Source organism: Bombus fervidus, chromosome 2 (assembly GCF_041682495.2).
Source record: "Bombus fervidus isolate BK054 chromosome 2, iyBomFerv1, whole genome shotgun sequence".
Classification (NCBI taxonomy): domain Eukaryota; kingdom Metazoa; phylum Arthropoda; class Insecta; order Hymenoptera; family Apidae; genus Bombus; species Bombus fervidus.
This window is the reverse complement of record NC_091518.1, coordinates 8,079,362-8,100,386: the sequence shown is the minus strand read 5'-3', so window position 1 is coordinate 8,100,386 and position 21,025 is coordinate 8,079,362. Positions and strand designations below refer to the sequence as shown.

At 30.1% G+C, this 21,025-nt stretch overlaps 1 protein-coding gene across 1 annotated transcript in view; it reads right to left on the bottom strand.

Moving 5' to 3' along the window:
* Nucleotides 1-21,025, bottom strand: part of LOC139998178 (uncharacterized) — a 71,376-nt gene that overhangs the window by 2,839 nt on the left and 47,512 nt on the right. Inside the window, exons 4-10 of the mRNA XM_072022518.1 lie at nucleotides 13,415-13,647; nucleotides 12,602-12,813; nucleotides 11,698-11,912; nucleotides 10,197-10,400; nucleotides 9,989-10,105; nucleotides 8,790-9,074; nucleotides 7,332-7,827 (exon numbers count right to left, since the gene is read on the bottom strand). Of these exons, the coding sequence (XP_071878619.1) occupies nucleotides 7,332-7,827; nucleotides 8,790-9,074; nucleotides 9,989-10,105; nucleotides 10,197-10,400; nucleotides 11,698-11,912; nucleotides 12,602-12,813; nucleotides 13,415-13,647 (1,762 nt within the window). The remainder of the gene's footprint in view (nucleotides 1-7,331; nucleotides 7,828-8,789; nucleotides 9,075-9,988; nucleotides 10,106-10,196; nucleotides 10,401-11,697; nucleotides 11,913-12,601; nucleotides 12,814-13,414; nucleotides 13,648-21,025) is intronic.

Below are 21,025 nucleotides of genomic sequence, written 5' to 3'. Positions count from 1 at the left end.
AGTTCAAAATAACACGAAAATAAAAAGATAAAATTGCGTCGAAGATCTCATTTTATAGAAAATCATGTTTGGTTATTCATTCAAATCATAGGTATTCATGTATTTGATTGATTTTCGACTGGGTAGGAGTAAGGAATTGACGGGATGTTATTCTACATACGAAAATAAATTAAATTGTTTCGACTCGAAAATATAGAATAAAATTTATTCGCTTGAAGCTTAATTTTCAAGAAAATAAAATTTGAAAGTTTGTTGAATATGCGATTTCTTGATCGAATAGGATCAAACTTTATTTTCTTCAAAAGGAAGCTTCAAACGAAAAATTGTTATTTTACATTTTTAGACGTAAAATAGTCTCTTGTCGATTATTTATTCCTGTATAGCTGGGAATGAAGCAAATATATATGTACTTGAAAAGTTACACATATAAATTTTTTCGAAAATAAATGCTTCGATGTAATTTTGTTATTTTTATTTTGAATTTAGAATCTCGCTGATTTCATTCGTTTTAGACCCACAGTGTATTTATAATTAATAATTTATGATCTTCCTTCTTTCCTCTTAGGAACATATATATATACAGTAAGCAAGATATATATGCGGTTTGTCGTAATGTCGATTTGGCTTTCAGATATTTAGATTGTTCTTTATAGAAAATTCTTATTCAAATATTTCTGGTTTTTATTATAACACTCTAGTTCAGAAACTGAAGCCAAATCGATTGTTTCATTTTGTATTATGTATGTTTGTTTGGGAAACATAATTTAGCAAAGTGTAATTAAAGCAATTTGTAGTGAAATCATTAGCAATACCACCACCAATTTAAAGATGGAAGGAGCACCAAATAGTTAGATATAGATATAGATATATTAGGAGTTTATTATAATTTGGGTCCCTTGTGATTTTATTAAAATTATTTTAGTATATATAGTGAGCCATTTTCTAGTAATCATCGCATTTTTCCTTCAGCATAGCTTATTGTACTACCAGAAACTTTATGAAACATTATCAAACTATGCTGTTAAATAAATTTTAATATTCACAGATATAATTGTGAATATAGAGATAGTAAATTTTAATTTGTTGAGATTATACTTATTTATTTTATTATTTATTTATTATATTAAAGTTCTATATTTACAGTAACTTCCAAAACTGTTGCAACACTCTTTAAAACTAAATAACTGCTTAAAAATAGGACCAAACGGTTTGAATATCTTTGATAAGTTAGGAGGATTAGTTTACTAGATGAAGTATAAAAATAGTTTTAAAAAGATTGCAATTGGTTGGAATCGTCAAGAAAGAAAGTAAGGATCGCATTTCCCAAAATTTTTTCTTGGACTTGTAATGAAACTTTAAACAACATTTCGAACATTTCTATCAGTTGTACATATACATATATGCCGAAAATTTTATTGAAATTGGTTGACGCGGAAACAAGCGACAGGCACCGAAAGACGTAAATTTTAGGCCATGAAAACTGTGTTTTTCACCATCTTTAAACTTTTGTAGTTCATAGCAACGTTAACCGATTTCGATGAAATTTTCAGCATGTATATAACTGATATAAATGTCTAAAATGTATCGTTTAAATTTTCACTACAAGCCCAGACAAAGAAGTTGCGGAAAATATAATGTTTACTTTCTTTCTTGGCGATTCCGACCAGTTGTAGTTTTTTCCAAAAATTTTTTTATACTTGATCTAGTAAAATAATCTTCCTAATTTCTAAAAAAAAATCCAAATCATTTGGTCCAATTTTAAAAAGGTTATTCAGTCTCAATGGGTGTGGTAATTTTGAATGTCGCTGGAATTTTATACATTCAGTTTTATCGTATTATAATTATAGTCATAATTATATCATGCTATTATTTCTGATTATTTAAGCCTATAAATATCAATTAATTAAAGTTATCTGACAATTTAATGATGTTCCACGTGTTTAACCCGAAGTAATAGAAGAGTTATATCAAATAAAACAACAGGAAGTATTTTTACGAGCAATGAAATATCGAAATACAAATAATTAAATGAAAGTTCGAAAACAGTTGAATATGTGCATTAGTACTAAATTGTTAAAAAAATTCACATGTATTGAACAGAAGGAATATAGTGGGAAATAAAATATGGAAGCACAGCGGCATTTCAAGTTGAAAAGTTAAAACTTTAGAATACACTAACAAAATATATAATCTAATTTCAATTTAAACGATAGATGCTACTTAAAATTAAATTAAAAACAAAAAAGAAAACAAAAGATATATATTTCTATATTGCATAAATTGACATATAGTGGAAATATCCAGTTTGTGCAAACCTATAACATAAACCAGCAAGCAAGTAGAAACATCCAGTTTGCTCAAGTCCGTATAATTCACGAGTGGAGTCAATAGGCTGATCACGTGCCGGTTTATTTGATTTAAACATTGATATTATCGAATCGAAACTATCTCTTGAACGCCCTTGTTCAAAAGTGTTAGAACATCTCGTATTTTTAATAAAATGTTTGTATTTGGTATAGATCATGAATTTTCAATTACAAGCGTGTTTTAATAAAATCATTATGTATATTAGTAGTGTATAATTTCTTCACTGTAAAAATGCTATTTCTTGATGTTTTTATTATATATTTAATTTTTTCCAATTTTGAGCTAATATAATAACTGTTTTATAACTTTTGAGCGATGATGTATAACGTCCCTCGACAACAAGATTTGAACCTTAAAGAGTTAATAAAAAATCAGTGCGAATATCAGTTTAGAACAACTTTTCATGCGAATTGAGTTATGTTTAATAGTCAACAAAATATTATTATATTTCTTCCACTAATTACTTGTTTATTTGTAATTATTTTGTCTTATTAAGCTATCTAGCAATTACTTTTCCTTTATTTATTTAAATCACGAACCATTATTGATCGATGGGCAAGTTATATTAATTCAGAGACAATTACTTTTCAGAAACTGAGCAAATTTTTTCATAGAACACTTCATCCCATCTAACTCTAAACTTCCCACTATACCTTAAATCAATTATTCTTTAAATTATTATTATTCAATTATTCAATTATTCTTCCCTTAAATCAAATCTCTTCCATTAACGAAAAGGATAGTGCCCAATCCTATTTAAACGATGTGCTAAGAGAACAGTATACATAGATGAAGCTACTTGGGGGGAGAAGAAAGTGCGTGAACGCTGCATTGACGTGTGTGCGTCCGGAAGAAGAGGAAAAGCTTTAAAAATACACTTCGTGGTGAGCTGTGGTGAACGAGCTATCGCTATATATGGGTGCTCATTATAAACGTTGCTCGTTTACCTTGACTAGTAATCACTCGCGAGGGTGGCGCATGGCGGTTGTAGTGGTACGTGGTGATGGTTGATGTAGTGGTGGGCGGTGGTTGCGTGGAGGGTGAGGGCGATAATGGTGGACTATATATGTATGTATATATAGGAAGTAATTGTTTGATCTTAAAGGGAAGGGTTGGAAAAGTATCCAGCGCGATGGGCCGCCGAGAGACCGAAGGAATAAGGATGATCGGTGCCGCGGCGAGCCGTCAAGTCGCGGCGCCCCAGGTGCTGGTCGGGGAAGGGCAGCGCCAGTAGCGTATACCAACGCGAGGGCATCCCGGTATCACCCCTTCCAAGGCCACCACTACCGCCACCCCTCAACGCACCAACCCCACCAAGCCCCCTGCGGCGCCTTCCTCTGACGCTGCCACTGCCGCTAGCCACCGCAACGCAAATGGGCTCAGTGTTAATTGTTATTTCTTGATCGTTACCTAGTTTCCTCCGATCAATCTTTTTCTTTTATTTTTTCCACTTTTTAAAATTATTTCTTTTTTGCGGACGTTACAATTTCTTTTTTAACCCTTTACGATCGTATTCAGCTGAGATATGGGCACCGTGCTAGTTGGAATTAATTTTCATTGAACAGATACTAGTAATTAAATTGCGGATTTGCATTTTATGCAAATTCGAGGGCGCAAAAATTTATAGAATGTGCGAAATAATGTGCGAAAATATATAAAATAATCCAAATACTGTGCTCATTATAACACTTAATAGATGAAACAAATATCTGTCTTGATTTTAGTTCTTTTTAATCATATTGATGTATGTAAAAAATATATGCAAAATATGCATTTGCATAAAAATTCGCAGTTTATCCATCGAACCAAAATGAAATTATCGCTATTTTCGATTTCACAGTATATATATGTATTATATCATTCAGTTTTCTTTTTGCTATTTTGGAGCATCCTTTATCAAATAATTCAAGATAAGAAAATATTTAATTGCACTAATTTGCAGAATCCTATTAAGATGTAACTTCGAAGTGAAATATGTTGTCAATATGAAAAGTTAATATGATTATACAATTAGAACGGTTCTTTTTTTTTTTTGGTAGCTGAGAATAAACATACGACCACAAAGGGTTAATGCTGATAATTTTTCTCTTCCCGTGAATGATTGTTTTATTGGTTGGATTAACCCTTTCGTTGCTGAGATAATTTTTAAATGTAAATCTTCATCTGTTAACGTATGTAATAATTGAATTTTCATGGCAAATATATTGTTAAAGAAAAGTGAGTATTTTAGACACTATACACTGCGTCCCATAACTATAAAACCATTCTAAACTCTTCAATTCTTATACAAATAAATTAGAATTATATTCGAAAGTTCAAAATCGAACAATTAAGCTTATCGAAATATGATATTGTGACGAAATATAAAAATTATAATATGACATATAAAAATTGAAAGTTTTTGGATGGTTTTATAATTACAAAACGTAGTGTATAAATAGATTTGTTAACTTTTTAGATTATACAATGTAAATATTGAGGTAAATGTCATACTTTAAAATTTGTAATTTTCGATGTTATAGTTAATTACAATTTTTTTATATGTATATCGTGTATGAAATAGGTAATTAACAGCAATGAAAGGATTAGTTTGAATCTTCTATGTAGACGAGTTTGTCTAATTTTAAACTTCTAACCCTTTCGTCACAGAAAATAATCTACAATAATTTGTTCTCTTGAGAAAAAAAGAATATTGTACGCAATCTCATTAATAAATGATTTTTGACGTAATGAAAGATGCAGAGAATTTTTTAAATTATTATGCTTTTTGAAAAGAATGGATCATGTTAGTAATATCAATTTTAAAGAATTGTAATGAATATAATTAGGAACATGTATGGTTTGATTAACAAACATGGACTTTCAATTTAGAAAGTGTTAATCACCTGCGAAAGGGTCGATCATTTTGCCGTTTCTTATAATTGTATTCTCTTATAACAAAAATTTAAAAAAATCTAGTTCTACATTTTCTAACGCAAAAATCATATGTCTTATGTCAATTTTTTAATCAAACAGAATAATTCATGTTTTGATAAAAGATGCAATGGAACCTCTCATTTGAATTTCTGTTAAGAATTCGTGTTAAATCATTCTATAAGGTACGTAATTTTTTTATAATGTATTTTTTGTTCTTTTTCTCTCCTCTTTTTTACAAAATCAGATTACCTTATATGAATTCAATGATAATATAATGTTCTATATTATAATGTTATGCAGATTCGAAATTTCAATGATTTCAATGTCTATAAAAACTAACGTTTGGACTAAAACTCCATTCAAAAAGAAATTGCGATTCCTATGTTTCTAGAACGTATGAAACTAAGAGAAAAAATATATTGCGTTTCTAAGAATTCAAAAGTTTCCAGTCTTTCGAATAACAAAGATTCTACAATATTTCTTTTATCAACCAAAACTTGGAGTGTAGTTCGTTGTAAACTTTTAAGCTGCATCCAAAATAATTCACAATGCACATCGTAAAAGCGTATTTTAGATATAGATGGAAATTTTCCAGAAGATATCTTGGTCTAAGAATGTTGTATTTTTTCACTTAAAATGTAATGTTTTACAGCATGCTGCGTAGAAACAACATTTATAATATTACCAGTCGACAATATTAAAAACAAAAATATAATCGAAATTAAGAGGGCCTGGAGGTTATTGATTCTTACACGTTTTCTTCTGCAAAGACTGTTTACGTAACAACTCTTTGTTACACTAATTACAACACCCGGAATGGATTACAAATTACAATATTTCGAGGGAGCTACGAAACGCGAGTTTAGATAAGAAGAAAATAGGCAAGAAGACAGATGAAAGAATAAAGAAAGTTTAAACAAATGTAGAGTAAGCGATACAATATACACACGTAGGGTCAAAGAGCGAATGTATTGTATGTATATAGAAGCTATAGTTATGCATAGTCTGTCCAAGAAATAATGCCTGTTAGAGAAGTCGAAGGCAATACAATTTTTAAATTGCAGATAACAAGAGAACGAGATGATTACCAATATAACATGTTTCATGACACAAGAATCTAAAAGTCAAAATGGGAACAATGTAACATGCATCTACGCTACGTATATTTGAATATTTACGGTAATTGATAGTCAATGGTAATGACGAGAAAACCAGTCTTTTAAATAAGTAGGTTGCCATCGAGCCATTAGAGAATTAGTAAGAAATTTCCTCCTTATAATAGAGTAATACGATAAAAGGAAGTAGTATATGTATAAGAGTAATTTTATTAGCTTCCACCATTTATATCTTAAAATTTCTATTCATTTGAAGTGGTACGAAATTTGTTTAATTCCCATAACTGATAGTATGTGAAAATATCAGGATATTTCTAATTTTAGGGAGTTTAATTGTAGATATTAGAAATTAAACGAAATTAAACAAATTCCAAGGATTAAAAAAAATGTATTTTGCTACGAAATAAACTTTTTCAGTATTTAAAAATTTCAAATCAAGTTCTATGCATACAGATTTTTCCATTTAATTTTCCAATTAATGCAATGCAAAATATTTAAATTTATTTCCTAATTTTGAAATTCAACGATTAGAAATTGAATGTTAATTTCTATTAAACATTCAAATTTCCATTTAAACACGCGCAAATTATTTCGTTTCAAAATATAGAATTGAAATTACTAAACGATTAAGTACCATATTAACTCGTCGCTTATATGTCTTCTTCTCTATCCTTACTCATAATAAAATAATCTCTCTAGAAAATAATCCTCAAATTGCTCTCAGCAACGAATGAGAAACGAATAAATAACGCGCTAGAAAACGAGCAAAACGTAATAAACAAATAAAAACAAAGATAAATATAATGTGACATCACAAAACAGGCGTTACTTTTGGTGCAACCAAATCACAGAAATCAAAAGAACCGACAACAACTCGATAATGCCATCATTCTACACGCGATTCGCGGATTTAGGTGAGTGATTTGCTTTTACCTGCGTATGAGTATTACAACGGTGGTGATTACAGCAGCAAGGAATACGAAACCACCGAAGACACCCAAGGCGATCACCGCGCCTAGATTTAATTTTGCTTGATGAGTGTTACTCGACTGGTCGGCGTTGTCCACCCTGAAAGGTCCAGAAGGTTCAGGAACACCAGTTCCAATGCCAGCCTGAGCATTGTCCACTCCACTGCCAGAAATTTCGTTGTCCTGAGGATGATCGTTGGTGTCGTCGTTCAAAGGTGGCGACGGAGGCGGTGCTGGTCTCTGAAGACCAATATTTGGTTTCCTCGCGATGGTTTCCCGGACCGTCGCGGGTAATTCGGCGGTACTAGCCACTCTTCGTGGTGGCACAGAGGTGGTTGTGGTTGTGGTCGTCGAGATTGTTGTGGTTCGAACTCGAGGTGGTAAGAACGTGTGTCGGGTTCTGCTGGTCGTTGGTCGCACGGTTGTTCGGGAAGACACAGTCACGGTGGTACGTGGTTCTTCTGTAATAAAGAAATTTTGGAGACGTTGGTTCTCTTGTAATTCTAATCTTTTACATAGGTTCTGTTAAAGAAAATCTTATGGTTATTATTATCATTATGTATTATCATAATCCCTTAGGAATATGTAGATTCCCAGTTAACTCGCTTCCGATTATATGTAAAATTTCTTTTATCCCAAGTTATCTTAGACCTCCTGTATTAGTTTAAATTAAAAGAGCCTTTTTGTAATTCTAATTATGATATATTAGCGAACGTATTAATATAGTTTTAAATTGATAACGAAAAAATTGAGTACATTTTTGATTGAATTTTGTAGAATAAGTCGGTCCTTAAGGGGTCGATACGACAAAAGATTATTGTTTGCGATCTCAACAAAAAATTAAATGTAAATGATAATCTACATATATCGTTATTGAAATTACGGGAATTAATTATTGAAATTATTGCAACTACAGTTATTGCAGGTATATTATAATACAGATTTCATACGAATTATATGTAATTTCGTTTAAAACAATATTTTAATAATATACATAATAGTATTATACTATTTTTATACACACACACATATATATAACAGTCAAGTACACAATAGTTAAGTAGAATTTGGTTGAAAACAATACTGTTGTAAATCAGAATTCATTTTGAAATTTATATATGTATATATTAAAACAATTATCAATTACTTATTAATTCTTTGAGTTGCTACGCGCATAAGAAGTATATGCATAAATGAATTTAAGTTCCAAGTATAAAATAAATATCTCATAAATTGGATTGAAAAACGACTTTTGAATATTCTCATATTATATCATTTACATTAATAAAGATTCAATAATTAGTTATGAAATTAAATTATCCTCGTATTTGAAGATTGCAAACACTATCACGAAAAATGACTTGCTTTTCTAAAGAAATAATTAAATTTGTATTTATTCCATAAAAATAATTAAATCACATACCCGTACAAGTGGGTGCGACATGATCATATAAGCCAGTAGGCAAGCATAATATTTGTCGGAAGCCAGAAAGTCTATAACCCTTCTCGCAAGTGTATGTAACGATACTGCCTACGAGAAGACTTCGACTGAAGTTCGTTTTCGATGGTACTGTCTCGGTCTCGTCGATTTCATCGATTTGAATATAACTATGTGGAACAGGAGCAGGAGGATCACACAGAATTGGCTCGCAACGTGGTGGCGGTCCGTTCCAGCGCTCATCGATATCGCATGTCAGTCTTGCACGACCTGTAATCGGAACAAATTGTTTCTTCTGCAAATTACTAATTCATTATAATTTATTAATGAGCTATAAACAATGTCTATGTAGCGTTAAACTAAAAATGAAAAGTCTATTTATGTAAGTTATACATATCCTTCTATATTATTTTTTATAAAACCGTTTTATAAAATTTTTTTATACAACATTTTGGCTCTAGTACTATATATCGGAGTTTCATTAATAAATCTTGTAGCATTTAATGTCTCATAAAAATCGAAAATATTTTGTTTTAATCTCAAATTAGAAATCTTAGAAAGAAAATATAAAAATCTGATTATAATATATTATTATAATGTATCGACGAGTATCTCGGAAAATGTACACGTGTACATATTTATATTTATATCTGCTTAAACTGAATGTACTCCATGATTTTCTTTTTACTTTTATTGCTTACGGTCGTATGAAACGCTTGTGTAGATTATTGGCAACATGGAGAGAAAAAAGGGAAAGGTTCATTGCATTACATTATTACACTATTTATTCATTTTCATGAATAAACACTACATAGTGCAACTGGCACACAAGTTTATCAGTTGTACAACATAAGAATTCTCATATTAAAATCATGCACACATTCAAAGCTTATCTTCAATCAGATTAATTTCAATCTCTACCATAAATCTCCAAAAATTCAGCCTCGCATGATAAACCAATTTAAACGATCCTAGAATCAGGAACAAAATCAAGCCGCAACGAGAGGATCAAGAAACAATCAGAAAGATGATGCCATCAGGATCCAACACCAACTAATATTCTTACCAATTTCCTTCAAAATGCTCGTTGGCGAAGCGTTTCAACACAGGTATCAAAGTATTACCCACAAACGATAGCCATTTATCAAAGAGAAATAATGGCTAACGCCACGATAAATTCTTACCAGTCATCTCGTATCCTTCATCGCAGGAATAAAGCACCTGACTGAGATAACTAACGGTATTGTTGATAAGTGTGTAACCTCCGTGTTTTATGTTCGCTGGATAACCGCACTCGATGCCTGAAACGAGCAGAATGTTGAATTTAACATCGATAGGACGATCGTATATGGTTCACCGAGTGGCCTCTGTATCTAATTCTTGCTCTCTTACTTTTGCACACCGGTGGAAACTCGTTGTAGAAGCCAGTATCGAGGCATGTACGAGTCGACGGTCCTATAAGAAGGCTGCCGGCGTTACAAGTGTAATCCACTGTCGCGCCAACTTCATATGCGCTTCCGGAATTCCGATCTGTCGTTGTCGTCACCGTCATCGTGGAATTCGGAGGCTGTTCTGGTCGACCACACGCTCGTGGTTCTAACAGCAAACAAAGAATTCCTTGGTTTTACTTGTTGTCTCACATTGTTTGTTAGAAGAAAGTGACCAAGTATGGAATAGTATCTATCTAATATAGAATAGAGACATTTATAAAAATCTGATAAATAAATTATACTAATCAAATCTGGCAGATGACTTATCTGTCAAACGTCAGTAGGCTCGCTCACTGCCTCACTTAGCACCGTTTATTTTTCCAATAACTTTTCTCGCGATACTCTGGTGGAGAAAAATAGCGCGGACATTGTGCACATGGCGAACGTATTGGTTCAGAGTTTGATACTTGAGTATGTAATTTTTCAAAAATTTTATAAGCAAAGTGTCTTAATTAATAAGGAGAATAATTAATAAAAAGAATACTCTTTGTTTGTTTTCCATGAAAATATTGTACCTGATGTTAAGCTTCCAGTAGTTGAGTACCTATTTCTTATTAGATATAATTCATGCGTTTTTAAATGTTAGTTCAATATTGAAGATTGCTCGTAACGTTAGGAAGATGGGACTGCTCTTAAATTGAGTGTAAATATATGATTGAATAATTTAAAAAACAAGATGATATTCCATACATTTGCTTACTTTTCTCCACTATCTTTTTCAGAATGGAGAAATAAGATCTTTATTTTTTATACATAAGCTTTTCAGCAACCGTATTGATCAATCCCATAAATTCTAAAATACAAAAAGTTGATAATGATATAAACATTATTTTTTAAATCTACTATCACAGAATTTACTATCATTAGTGTCATCTTTTTGTAATAAATGAACTGATGGAAGGAAATCATTCGTGCCTTGAGAGTTGAACATTAATCATGTACTTGTGTAATGAAATTGCGAAATGAACAATAAGCCAAGTTGTTTAGTTTAGCTTTTGAGAGATTCACATAATATTTTTCACCCTTTATTTAATATCTTTCTATTCTTTACGCATTGCTAAAAAAAATTAATGGATTGACTATATTATCGCACCAATCAAGCAAATAAAAGCGGAGAAGTTTTATAAACTTAATATATCAACATGCTATTCGTATGATACCATGATGTATTCTAAAAATTGATCTTAAATAATAATTAAAAAACAATGTACAAACACAAGAAGCGAATATAAAAGACAAAGTGATATGAGAAAAGGTGCTCTAATTGTTTTGTGCAATGTGTCATCATGTACGTATTAAGATGTCTATAAAAAATTAAGTATATATATTTCTATAGTAATGAAGATGACATTTATATAACCATTGAGTAATTCGATAGTAATGAGAAAATACTTGGTACTCACGGTGTTGACAGATGAAATTTAATCGAGCTGTGCAAGGGGTATCAGACCAAAGCCATCCTCTGCTACCATCATATCGAGCGCAGTCTTCTTCGCTGCCTTGAGGTAGACTCCAGAAAGAAACAGAAACTTCGTCGCCGCTTCCTGTCCACCTCCAAACCGTACGATCCTTTTGATCTCTTACTGCACCCATCCAATATTGACTCGAAGTATCACTCCTTAATAAAGATAAGGTATATCTTTTTAGAAATGCTTGTTGAAAACACACTTATTACACAATGAACATTGAAGATTTTTTCGTTTGTGATAATAACTCTCTTTATGGTAATTTACTTTTCGTTTAAACTATTTGTATAATAATTTATTAAATTATCTATATATCAGAGTCTAAGAGAATCTAATTATTTATTATTGCTCGTATTTAACTGCTACATATTAATTAAAATTTATTTAATATTTTACAAGAGGTGTATTTTTGAATTCTATATTAAAGAAGAAGAATAGAAACGAAAGTTTTCACTCTAATATTACTTGTATTTATGAGTACAAGTTATCCTATTTTTATACTCGCCACTGTAAACAATTTACGTAAGAAGGTAGGCTTAGTTTATTTCATGGTAGTAATAGGAGAAGTAATTTAAAATTACAAGGTACAAATAGTACAATAGGAAAATTGACTTGTTTTAAAGCTAATTATACCTTTCCTGTACACATTTTTATTAACTATTAAATATGAAAATAACAGTTTGATGAAAGTTGCCATTAGTATTAGATATAATAAATTGTCTATTGTAACGAACTAGATAGGTCAATCTGATTTTGATTAAATTGAACTAGTTGTATCTTACAGAAAAAAGCTGAAAGCAGATAGCGAAGCGTAGAGGTGGACAATTAATGAATTCGGTACCTGTGCCTCCTCCATAGTTCCCACGAAATAAAGCCTTGTAACGCAGGATTACTTTCATCCACTAAAGTACCACCTCGTGCACGACAGAATGCCAATGCGTCTCGGAATACCATCGGTTGGCGATTGTAGAATATGTAACATTTTCCATTGTAGGTTGCTGTCGAACCTGGTGGCTGATCTCTAAATTGTGGACACCTCTCGATGGGAAGAGCCTATATAAAAAAGTAATTGCATTACTTTAAACTATAAAAAAGAAAAACCCTACATAAAAAAGAATATACACATAAGAAAAGAATAATCGATATAAAAGTCAGTATAAAAACCCTAAAACTCAATTTTTTCTAGTAACCCTGGTTCATTTTAATTGGTATAAAGTGTTAAAATACTGCTTATATCTACAAAATGAATTACATTATCAAAATATATATAAGAAATGATAAATAAGGTATATATGAAGTATCTTTTGAAATGTGATATTTTTTAAAACTTGATTATCCATTTTTAACAATTGAAATTCATATTAATTAGTCCTTTCTGTAGTAAACATAATTCACGTTCATGAATTCAAAATTTATGAAGGTAACTAAGAGGAAGTTTCGTGAAAGTTTATATTTTTATAAACACAATTTAAAAAGTTGAACTTACGTGGAGATTTGTTGCACCTACTAAATATTATAACAAGCATTATACGTAGTTTTTATATATCTTTTGCATATTGTATACATTGTATAGATTATATAATTTACAACAAAGCTACTTATAATACTTAGATAATTTTATTTGTTTGAAACAGGTACAACAAATTGATCGTACCTGATCAGTGTACACGAAGGCCTCGCACAATGAAAGTTGCACTGGAACTAGCGCCGGTGTATTTGCTTCCAAGTGTACGGAAACGAAAGCTCCAGGCATAGGCGGATTACAGGGTAAAAAAAGAGGTTGCCCTTCTTCGAGGGGACCGGTGAAACGATTGCAAATTGGATTCGTTCCCAAGTCCGGCCGATTGTTTCCGACACGAACAACAATTGTTCCGGGTATACCATCACCTGCAATCAGGGAATGTGTGAAAAATTTGAACTTAATATCTTACGAGTGATAGAAAGTGATTCAGAAATTGTATTTCTCGACAATTTAAAAGCACTGTTATTTGTGTATAATAATATCTTCAGTGAGTTATTGATATTTGATTTAATGCATACATACATGTATAAAATAAAGTACATATATAAAAGATCAAGTTTTTCATTGAAATATCAGCTTTTTCGAAAATGTAGATTAGGGGAACTTTTTTATTAATGCACTTTGCATACTTTTAGATTTATTTTATCTATTACTTTTATTGTTATATAAGTAATTTTTTAACACTGTTATAGAAATTGATGTATTTTTTCAGTTACTTGGATAATAATGTTAAATTATTAATTTATTTGTACGTTCGATTATTGCTTATTAAAAGTACTTAAATTTATTTTCTGTGAGTGTGGTAATCGTAATCAAATACGAATATTGTAATTGCTAACGAAAGAGAAAGTGATTTGAGAAGCAAAAAATATGATGATTTTAATTCAATTTAAATAAAACGCCCGATTTCCTTTTGTTGTAAATATTCCTATATTAGTATTCCATTAAAACACAGTTTTTTATTACAGTGATTTAAAATCATAAATTGGCAAAATCATTAGATAGAATCTAATGTCCTCAAATTAAAACTTCCATAATACAAAGAACAATTATTTCCACTGACGAGATAAATTTGCCTTTATCTAAATGTGGAAGAAAATGATCGCATGAAATTTCAAGTTTTGAAACAACTACATTGTAGTAATGCACAATACAATAAATAAAAGACTAGAATCGACAAGAACGAATATACAGAAAATAACCCTTTTATTTCTATCGATAAACTCGATTCTATTCACAAGCTTCCATCGATCAAAGACGGAAGAAGAATACCCTGGTATTAAGATAATAAAATATGTTATATTACATTACTGAATAAGATACTTCGGAAACAATCTAGTAGAATGCAGTTCGCATCGATCTAGGCTTTCACTGGCGTCTCAAATTGCTATCCTGTCGCGGCAATTGCATTTGAACGGATAAAATCATCTGCAATAATCCGATGCTAGGTAAGGACTACATCTTCCGACCTGGAAAACATTTCAGGTGTGACCAGATGGTCAAGTCGCCGCCGAGTTCATAGCCACCAACTCCAATTACATGCTTTCCACGTTTTGTCCCTTGTAATCGTCTTCGAAATGGCGACAATTTCTTGTTTACATAAAAAAGTATCCAGCCGGAGAAATTTCTCGAGTCATTCTGCGATATTAGAAATCGCGTTTCTAACGATGCATCGCTGCAGCGATAGTTTCCGCTTCTTTGAATTTGTTTAATATATATTTATTTACATGTTTATATGCTCATTTATTTATGTGTTAGTATAATTGTATATTTATGAAATAATATACTTATTTCTATTTATTTAATTTGTTGAATTTAGTGTGAATCAGATAAAATGTAATGTAATAAAAATGAAAAAATTTGTTCCGAAATCTTTCTCTAATTTTATAAATATAAATTTATATTTATATTATTTTCTAAATATTTTACTTGTATTTTTATTTTGTTCCTGATTTATTTGTATACAGGTTGCGACTATAGTATTTTACAGGTGAGCAGTAGACGATTCTTCATACAAAAATAGATAAAAAATCTACAATATGGCACATTCGAAAAATACACATCCACATACAAAAATTTACACGAAGGTGGATTAACATTTAGAAAAATTATCTGAATAATTCAAATTTGTGATATATTACTTATATAAATGATTGCTTGTAGGATTTTGTTTTTCAAATTTTTGGATCCTCATTCAACAATATGAGATTTAAAGGAAATTTATTCTTGTATCTTCTGGTTTTTAAGATATTTTGCATGTTATTAATAAAAAAAATATGTATCAAACATTTTTTCGAGGACGATCTCTCATACTTTTATTAAAATAAACGAGTGCGTTAAGGTGCTGAATCTGTAAAACTGATAAAAGTGTGTGATAAACAGATAATTAGAAATTAATAGATAAAATAAAATATCGTTAATAAAATTTCCTATTACGTTTTTCAGAGCTAATAACTTATAGAATTTCTATAAGCATTATATACGCGGATAATAAGTTTTGGATAAGCAAAACTATAACTTAAAACTTTAATTTTAGCCTTTTAATTTATTTTTCTAACTTTCTGTTGCAAAAAGTCTGTAGCAGATGTAACAGGAAGTGATTTCTAATGCAAAAGTGTAACTTTGCTTGCAGGAAATCAAATAAATTGAACAATCAAACAAAACAGGAAATTAAAAAAATATGATTGTTATCAAAGTGCTTCATATATTAGAAAAAATTTTCAAACAAACGCAAAAAATTAAAAATGGGATTTAAAAAATAATTAAGAAGAAGACATAACGTTATGAAAACGCGGAATAAGCAGGTTTTATAATTAGAAAATTATTATTAGTATGGAGGTTTCGTAAGTGAATTGATTAGCGAGTTGTGATACATAGATTAGTAGGTGATTGATACTTATACGTGATAATATTAAATTGCATACAAATCTGAATCTGCTTAAAAAATTAAAAAAGGGAAAGTCGGTGAAAAGATAATACTTATATACCTAGAAGATCTTTCTCTCAGATCTTTCAATTAATGTTACTCAATATTTCCTTGTTTCTACGAGAAAGTGTTCTTACGTTCTCCGGTATCGTAACACAAAATAAATTTAAGTCTAATCCAAATAAGTTTCAGTCAAAACTCTTAAAAATATTTATAGCTCAAATCTTTTATACTTTACCGCGCATGATCTATACAAATCAAACGGCATTACATATACGTTACATGTATAAAGCGATCTCTATGTAAAATATACCTCTTTTTTAGAACAGCGAAGAAAAACACCGCACTCCATGCACGTCGCATGCGTTGTATCAGGTTGAGTATTAATTCGATTATAATTCTCTGATTATACATTCTTGATCAAAAATAAAAATTTCATATTTTATATATGTAAAGATATTTTAGAGCAGATAGTTCAAGATTTGATAGTGAACTTCAGGTCTATTAGTCTATATAATCTATATACAAATAGGTATATAATTCTATTAATCACAATCTTCAATAAAACAAATAAAAACAAATTTTTAACAAACTTCTCTTTAACAAATGTAAACTTTTGTTTAAACGAATTCACTCTTTTTCCAAATAATTCACTCTTGCTATCGATGAAGTAATCGGCTTTGTATTTGTCAATATCAAAATGTGACCTTTTATAAGCTATATTCCAAGATTTTATTTTCTTAACATCTTCCACGATGTAACATAATAAACATTTCAGCAAGCCATAAAATATATTATAGTGTTAAAAATTTCATATTATAAATGTCATCATATGTAGTGCAAATTAATATCTATGCATCTCGAATAAAACGTTGAAAGCACATATTTTTCGCATCTGATATAAATACAAGAAAACTCAATGTCGTAGAACTAAATTGTTCTACTAATTGTTCTAAATTGTTCATCCTAAATTCTTCGTTATTTTATTACTTAGTGAAAGGCTTAAATATACATATCACTTCTACTTAAAAATTTTAATACAGTTATTACATTTGCTACAAAATCAGAAATAGTTAAGTAATCGTTAAAACATATAAAGAAATGTTTACCCTAATACTTTATATGACAAAGAAATTAATATTGAATACTATATTGAAACTTTATTAAGAATAGAGTATGTCCTTAATGAGCGTGTACAGAGTGCATGCCCATACATCACAAATAAGTACTCTGAATCTCCAATTTTCAATCTTCACAGCCTTCACCTCAGAAATTCCTTTTTTGCTCACAACTATCGACAAGGAAGTCGTTCATTTCGCATTCTCCAACGCAAAAACATGAGCAATCTTTCGCGACTCACCTTTTGCGAGTTCACCTTTTTCATTTTTTTGAATACATATGTGTCTCGAAGTATTCAAACTCACGTACAGTAGCTCACGAAAGTATATGAACATTTATGAAGACTTTTATGTATACTCGTAATATACTATGTTTTATGACCACTACACTGATTATCGCCATAATACTGATAGAATATGAAATCAATCAGAGAATGTATGTGGAGGTTACAATACATTAACAGACATCAATTTCTCTTTTACTAATTTTACTAATTCGCTTAATTTCGAGACAAAGCACTAACCATATACATTATCAAATAAAATCCAATAACCAATAAATTTATTATAATCGTTCTAAATCGATCATCGTTAAAATTTCATACGCCATCCAATCTTTTTTAAATAATTTATTTGCTATTAAGGAAAGCAATGTCTACGGTGGTTCATAAAAATATTTGAACATTTACTGTAAAAATTTTTATGAACATATTGCAGGTGTGTTATACAAAATTCTTTGAAGTTTTATTCGTACTGTGATGAAACACGAGACACAATTATCAATGGCCATACAGACAACATTTGGAATCAATTTGAAAAAATATATATAGAAATCTCAGATTATTTGTTGGAAATATTCACCTAGTAAAAAATTAGATGATCTCACTTAATGCTGTGGCTTATTAATAATAAATAACCGACTTTTCGAATACTTTAGTGATCTTTGCAAAGTGTATGCTTCTCTGTAAATTTTCAGATTTATTTGAAAATTTACCAATATAGGGAAGCTAGCAATGAAATTTTAGAATGTTTCACGTAATATATTCAAAAAATGTTTTTATAAGTATTCAAATATTTTCGTGAAACACTGTATGTGGACGCTTTGGTTGACTTGTTTTAATAATGACACGAGTGTTACTAAAATGTATGAATTAATGGCAAACTACAGATCAAAAGCAACATTTACCATTGCTTGTGGAATCAATAGATAAATACCATCTAACATACAAATTATTTATTCAAAACCTGATTAATGTATTAAAACAAAATAGATAATTCGTCAAAGTGCTAACCAACTTTAAATAACATTACTGGAATTAATTATGATAGCTCTTCTGCCAATTTTGAAGAAATTTCTCTATTTTATTTATGACTTGACAATTAAACGATTGAAATAAAGGAGTTTGTATGACATACGATTATAAGCACATTGATATACTTTAAATTAAATCTGGAAATATAGGTATGTATACCTATAGATAAGATTTATTGCAAACATAAATTTTACTAAGCTTAGAAAATTATTGAAACAATCAATTATCCATTACATTTAAGTAAGTCTCGATATTTAATGGGGCCATCTTTACCACTAGTTATACGTTTACAACAGCTATTTACATACTGCACGCTCATTCTTTACTAATTGTTCGCGATAAAGGTCTTTATTTAACCTTTATATATATTTCCAGGTTAGTCTCAAATTCTAAGTCTATAATATTATGATAATCATGTTTCATTACAATACGAATGGAATTTCAAAATGTTTCATATAATACACGTAATAAATTCACATAAGGTGTTAGAATTGTTAGAATATTTTCGTGAGTTACTGTACATTACTCGTGCTTTATATTCCAAAACGAATCTTGTTCATGTCTATCGTCAAGGAAGTCGTTCGTTTCGTATTCGCCAACACAAAAATACACACGATTCCCAATGAGTTATGCCAGAGCAATGGCATCGTGTCTGTTTCTGTTCTGGCGGAAACACGAGCGAGTTCGCCAGTAGCAAGCGATAACCGATCTTCAACGTAATTAAAATGCTCTGCTAACAGCTTCTTATCGGTACGTGACCGCGTGAAAGTTGCCGCTTCGTGTAAAATATCAATCAATTTAATTACGCCCCATGCGCGTTTACTAGCGAAACACGAAGATTATCGTCACGTACGAATGCCAGCTGAATCGTGAAGATCGCTTTTAAGAGGAACGCTTTTAGTATCGAGTTACTATCTGTTAGGGTAACACGCGATTTTTGCATGCATAACGAAAGCAACGAAAGTATAATCGGGGGCATTTTATTGGATGCTCGTTAGAGATCTAAGACTGGCTCAGACATGGCCAGTAGTTTTAATCAATTTAATGGCACTGTTTCACTGCGGATGACCCGTGCGGATAAATCATTAAAAACCGTCGCTTTCGTCTATATTTTATCGGTAATCCTGCAAAGTCAACAGTGTATATTCGGCTTTGCTTGCTACTGGGATAAAGCAATAGCCGTAATCGAGCCAGCCTTTAGACCCTAGCAGATGTAAAAAATATATCCATATCCTTTAAATTTGAAATATATAATCTATTCTATATCTATTTGTTGAATATTCATTATATTCTACATCTGTCTATCTTTTTATATTCTTTTTGATATTAAACTCTACATTGATTGAGCTCAGACACGTTTATATCGCAATTTATATCGCAAATTTAAAAAAAAGTAAAAAAATTCAAAATACAATTTTACAAAAATGTCTAATACACATCATATAATATTATATTATATACGTTATAAATCCACAATCTTTTGGCATTCATGAAATCGCAAAAGATAGATGTATGTAGACTTTTGTGATTGGCTGTATGTGAATCTTATTAAGATATAAATACAAATTAACAATTAAGAACTTACAATTATTTTCTGAAAGTAAAAAATTACAAATTTATGTTATTCGTTAAGAAACTTATGAGGCACATCTTACAATTAAGTATATAGTTCATCTTGGTGAAATTAATCACGATAATTACAAAAATTAAGGCTGGTATATTTTTTATTAAATTTCTAATCTGATAATATCTACACTTTTAAAATAGAAAAATTCATAATATATAGCATAAAAATTACACAATCAGAAGATAGAAAACTTCTCAAATAATAAAATTGTTTCATAAAACGAACACCTATGGTCGCCAACTCTGTCATCGCATATTACTTTCTTTCTTGAAATCAACTATTATTTGATTTTAGAAACTAAAATAATTCTAATTACGATAATAATAAAAAAATGTGTTGCAGGTTTTATCAATAATCAATAAATAGGATTTAAATATTAAATAAACAAGGTATTGGATATTTTTGTAACTTAATGAGATAATATACTTGATTGCTTTATTGAAGGAAGTAGTGAAACAAACTTATTAAATTCGAAATGCCTTCCTCATTTCACTCGGGTTATAATATTTATTTATAAGGACTAATCAGTTAAAATTATAAGATATAATTATAATTAATAATTATATATAATTATAATATATATAATAATTAAATAATAATTATAATTATAAGATTGATATGAAAGAAAATACGACACATAATTGTATAAGGATATGTATTACTTTACGTTATATATGTATGTATTTGAATAAATACATATTAATTATTGATAATAGAACAGAGCTTCTATTAAATATAGTGAAATATTTGCATTATGAT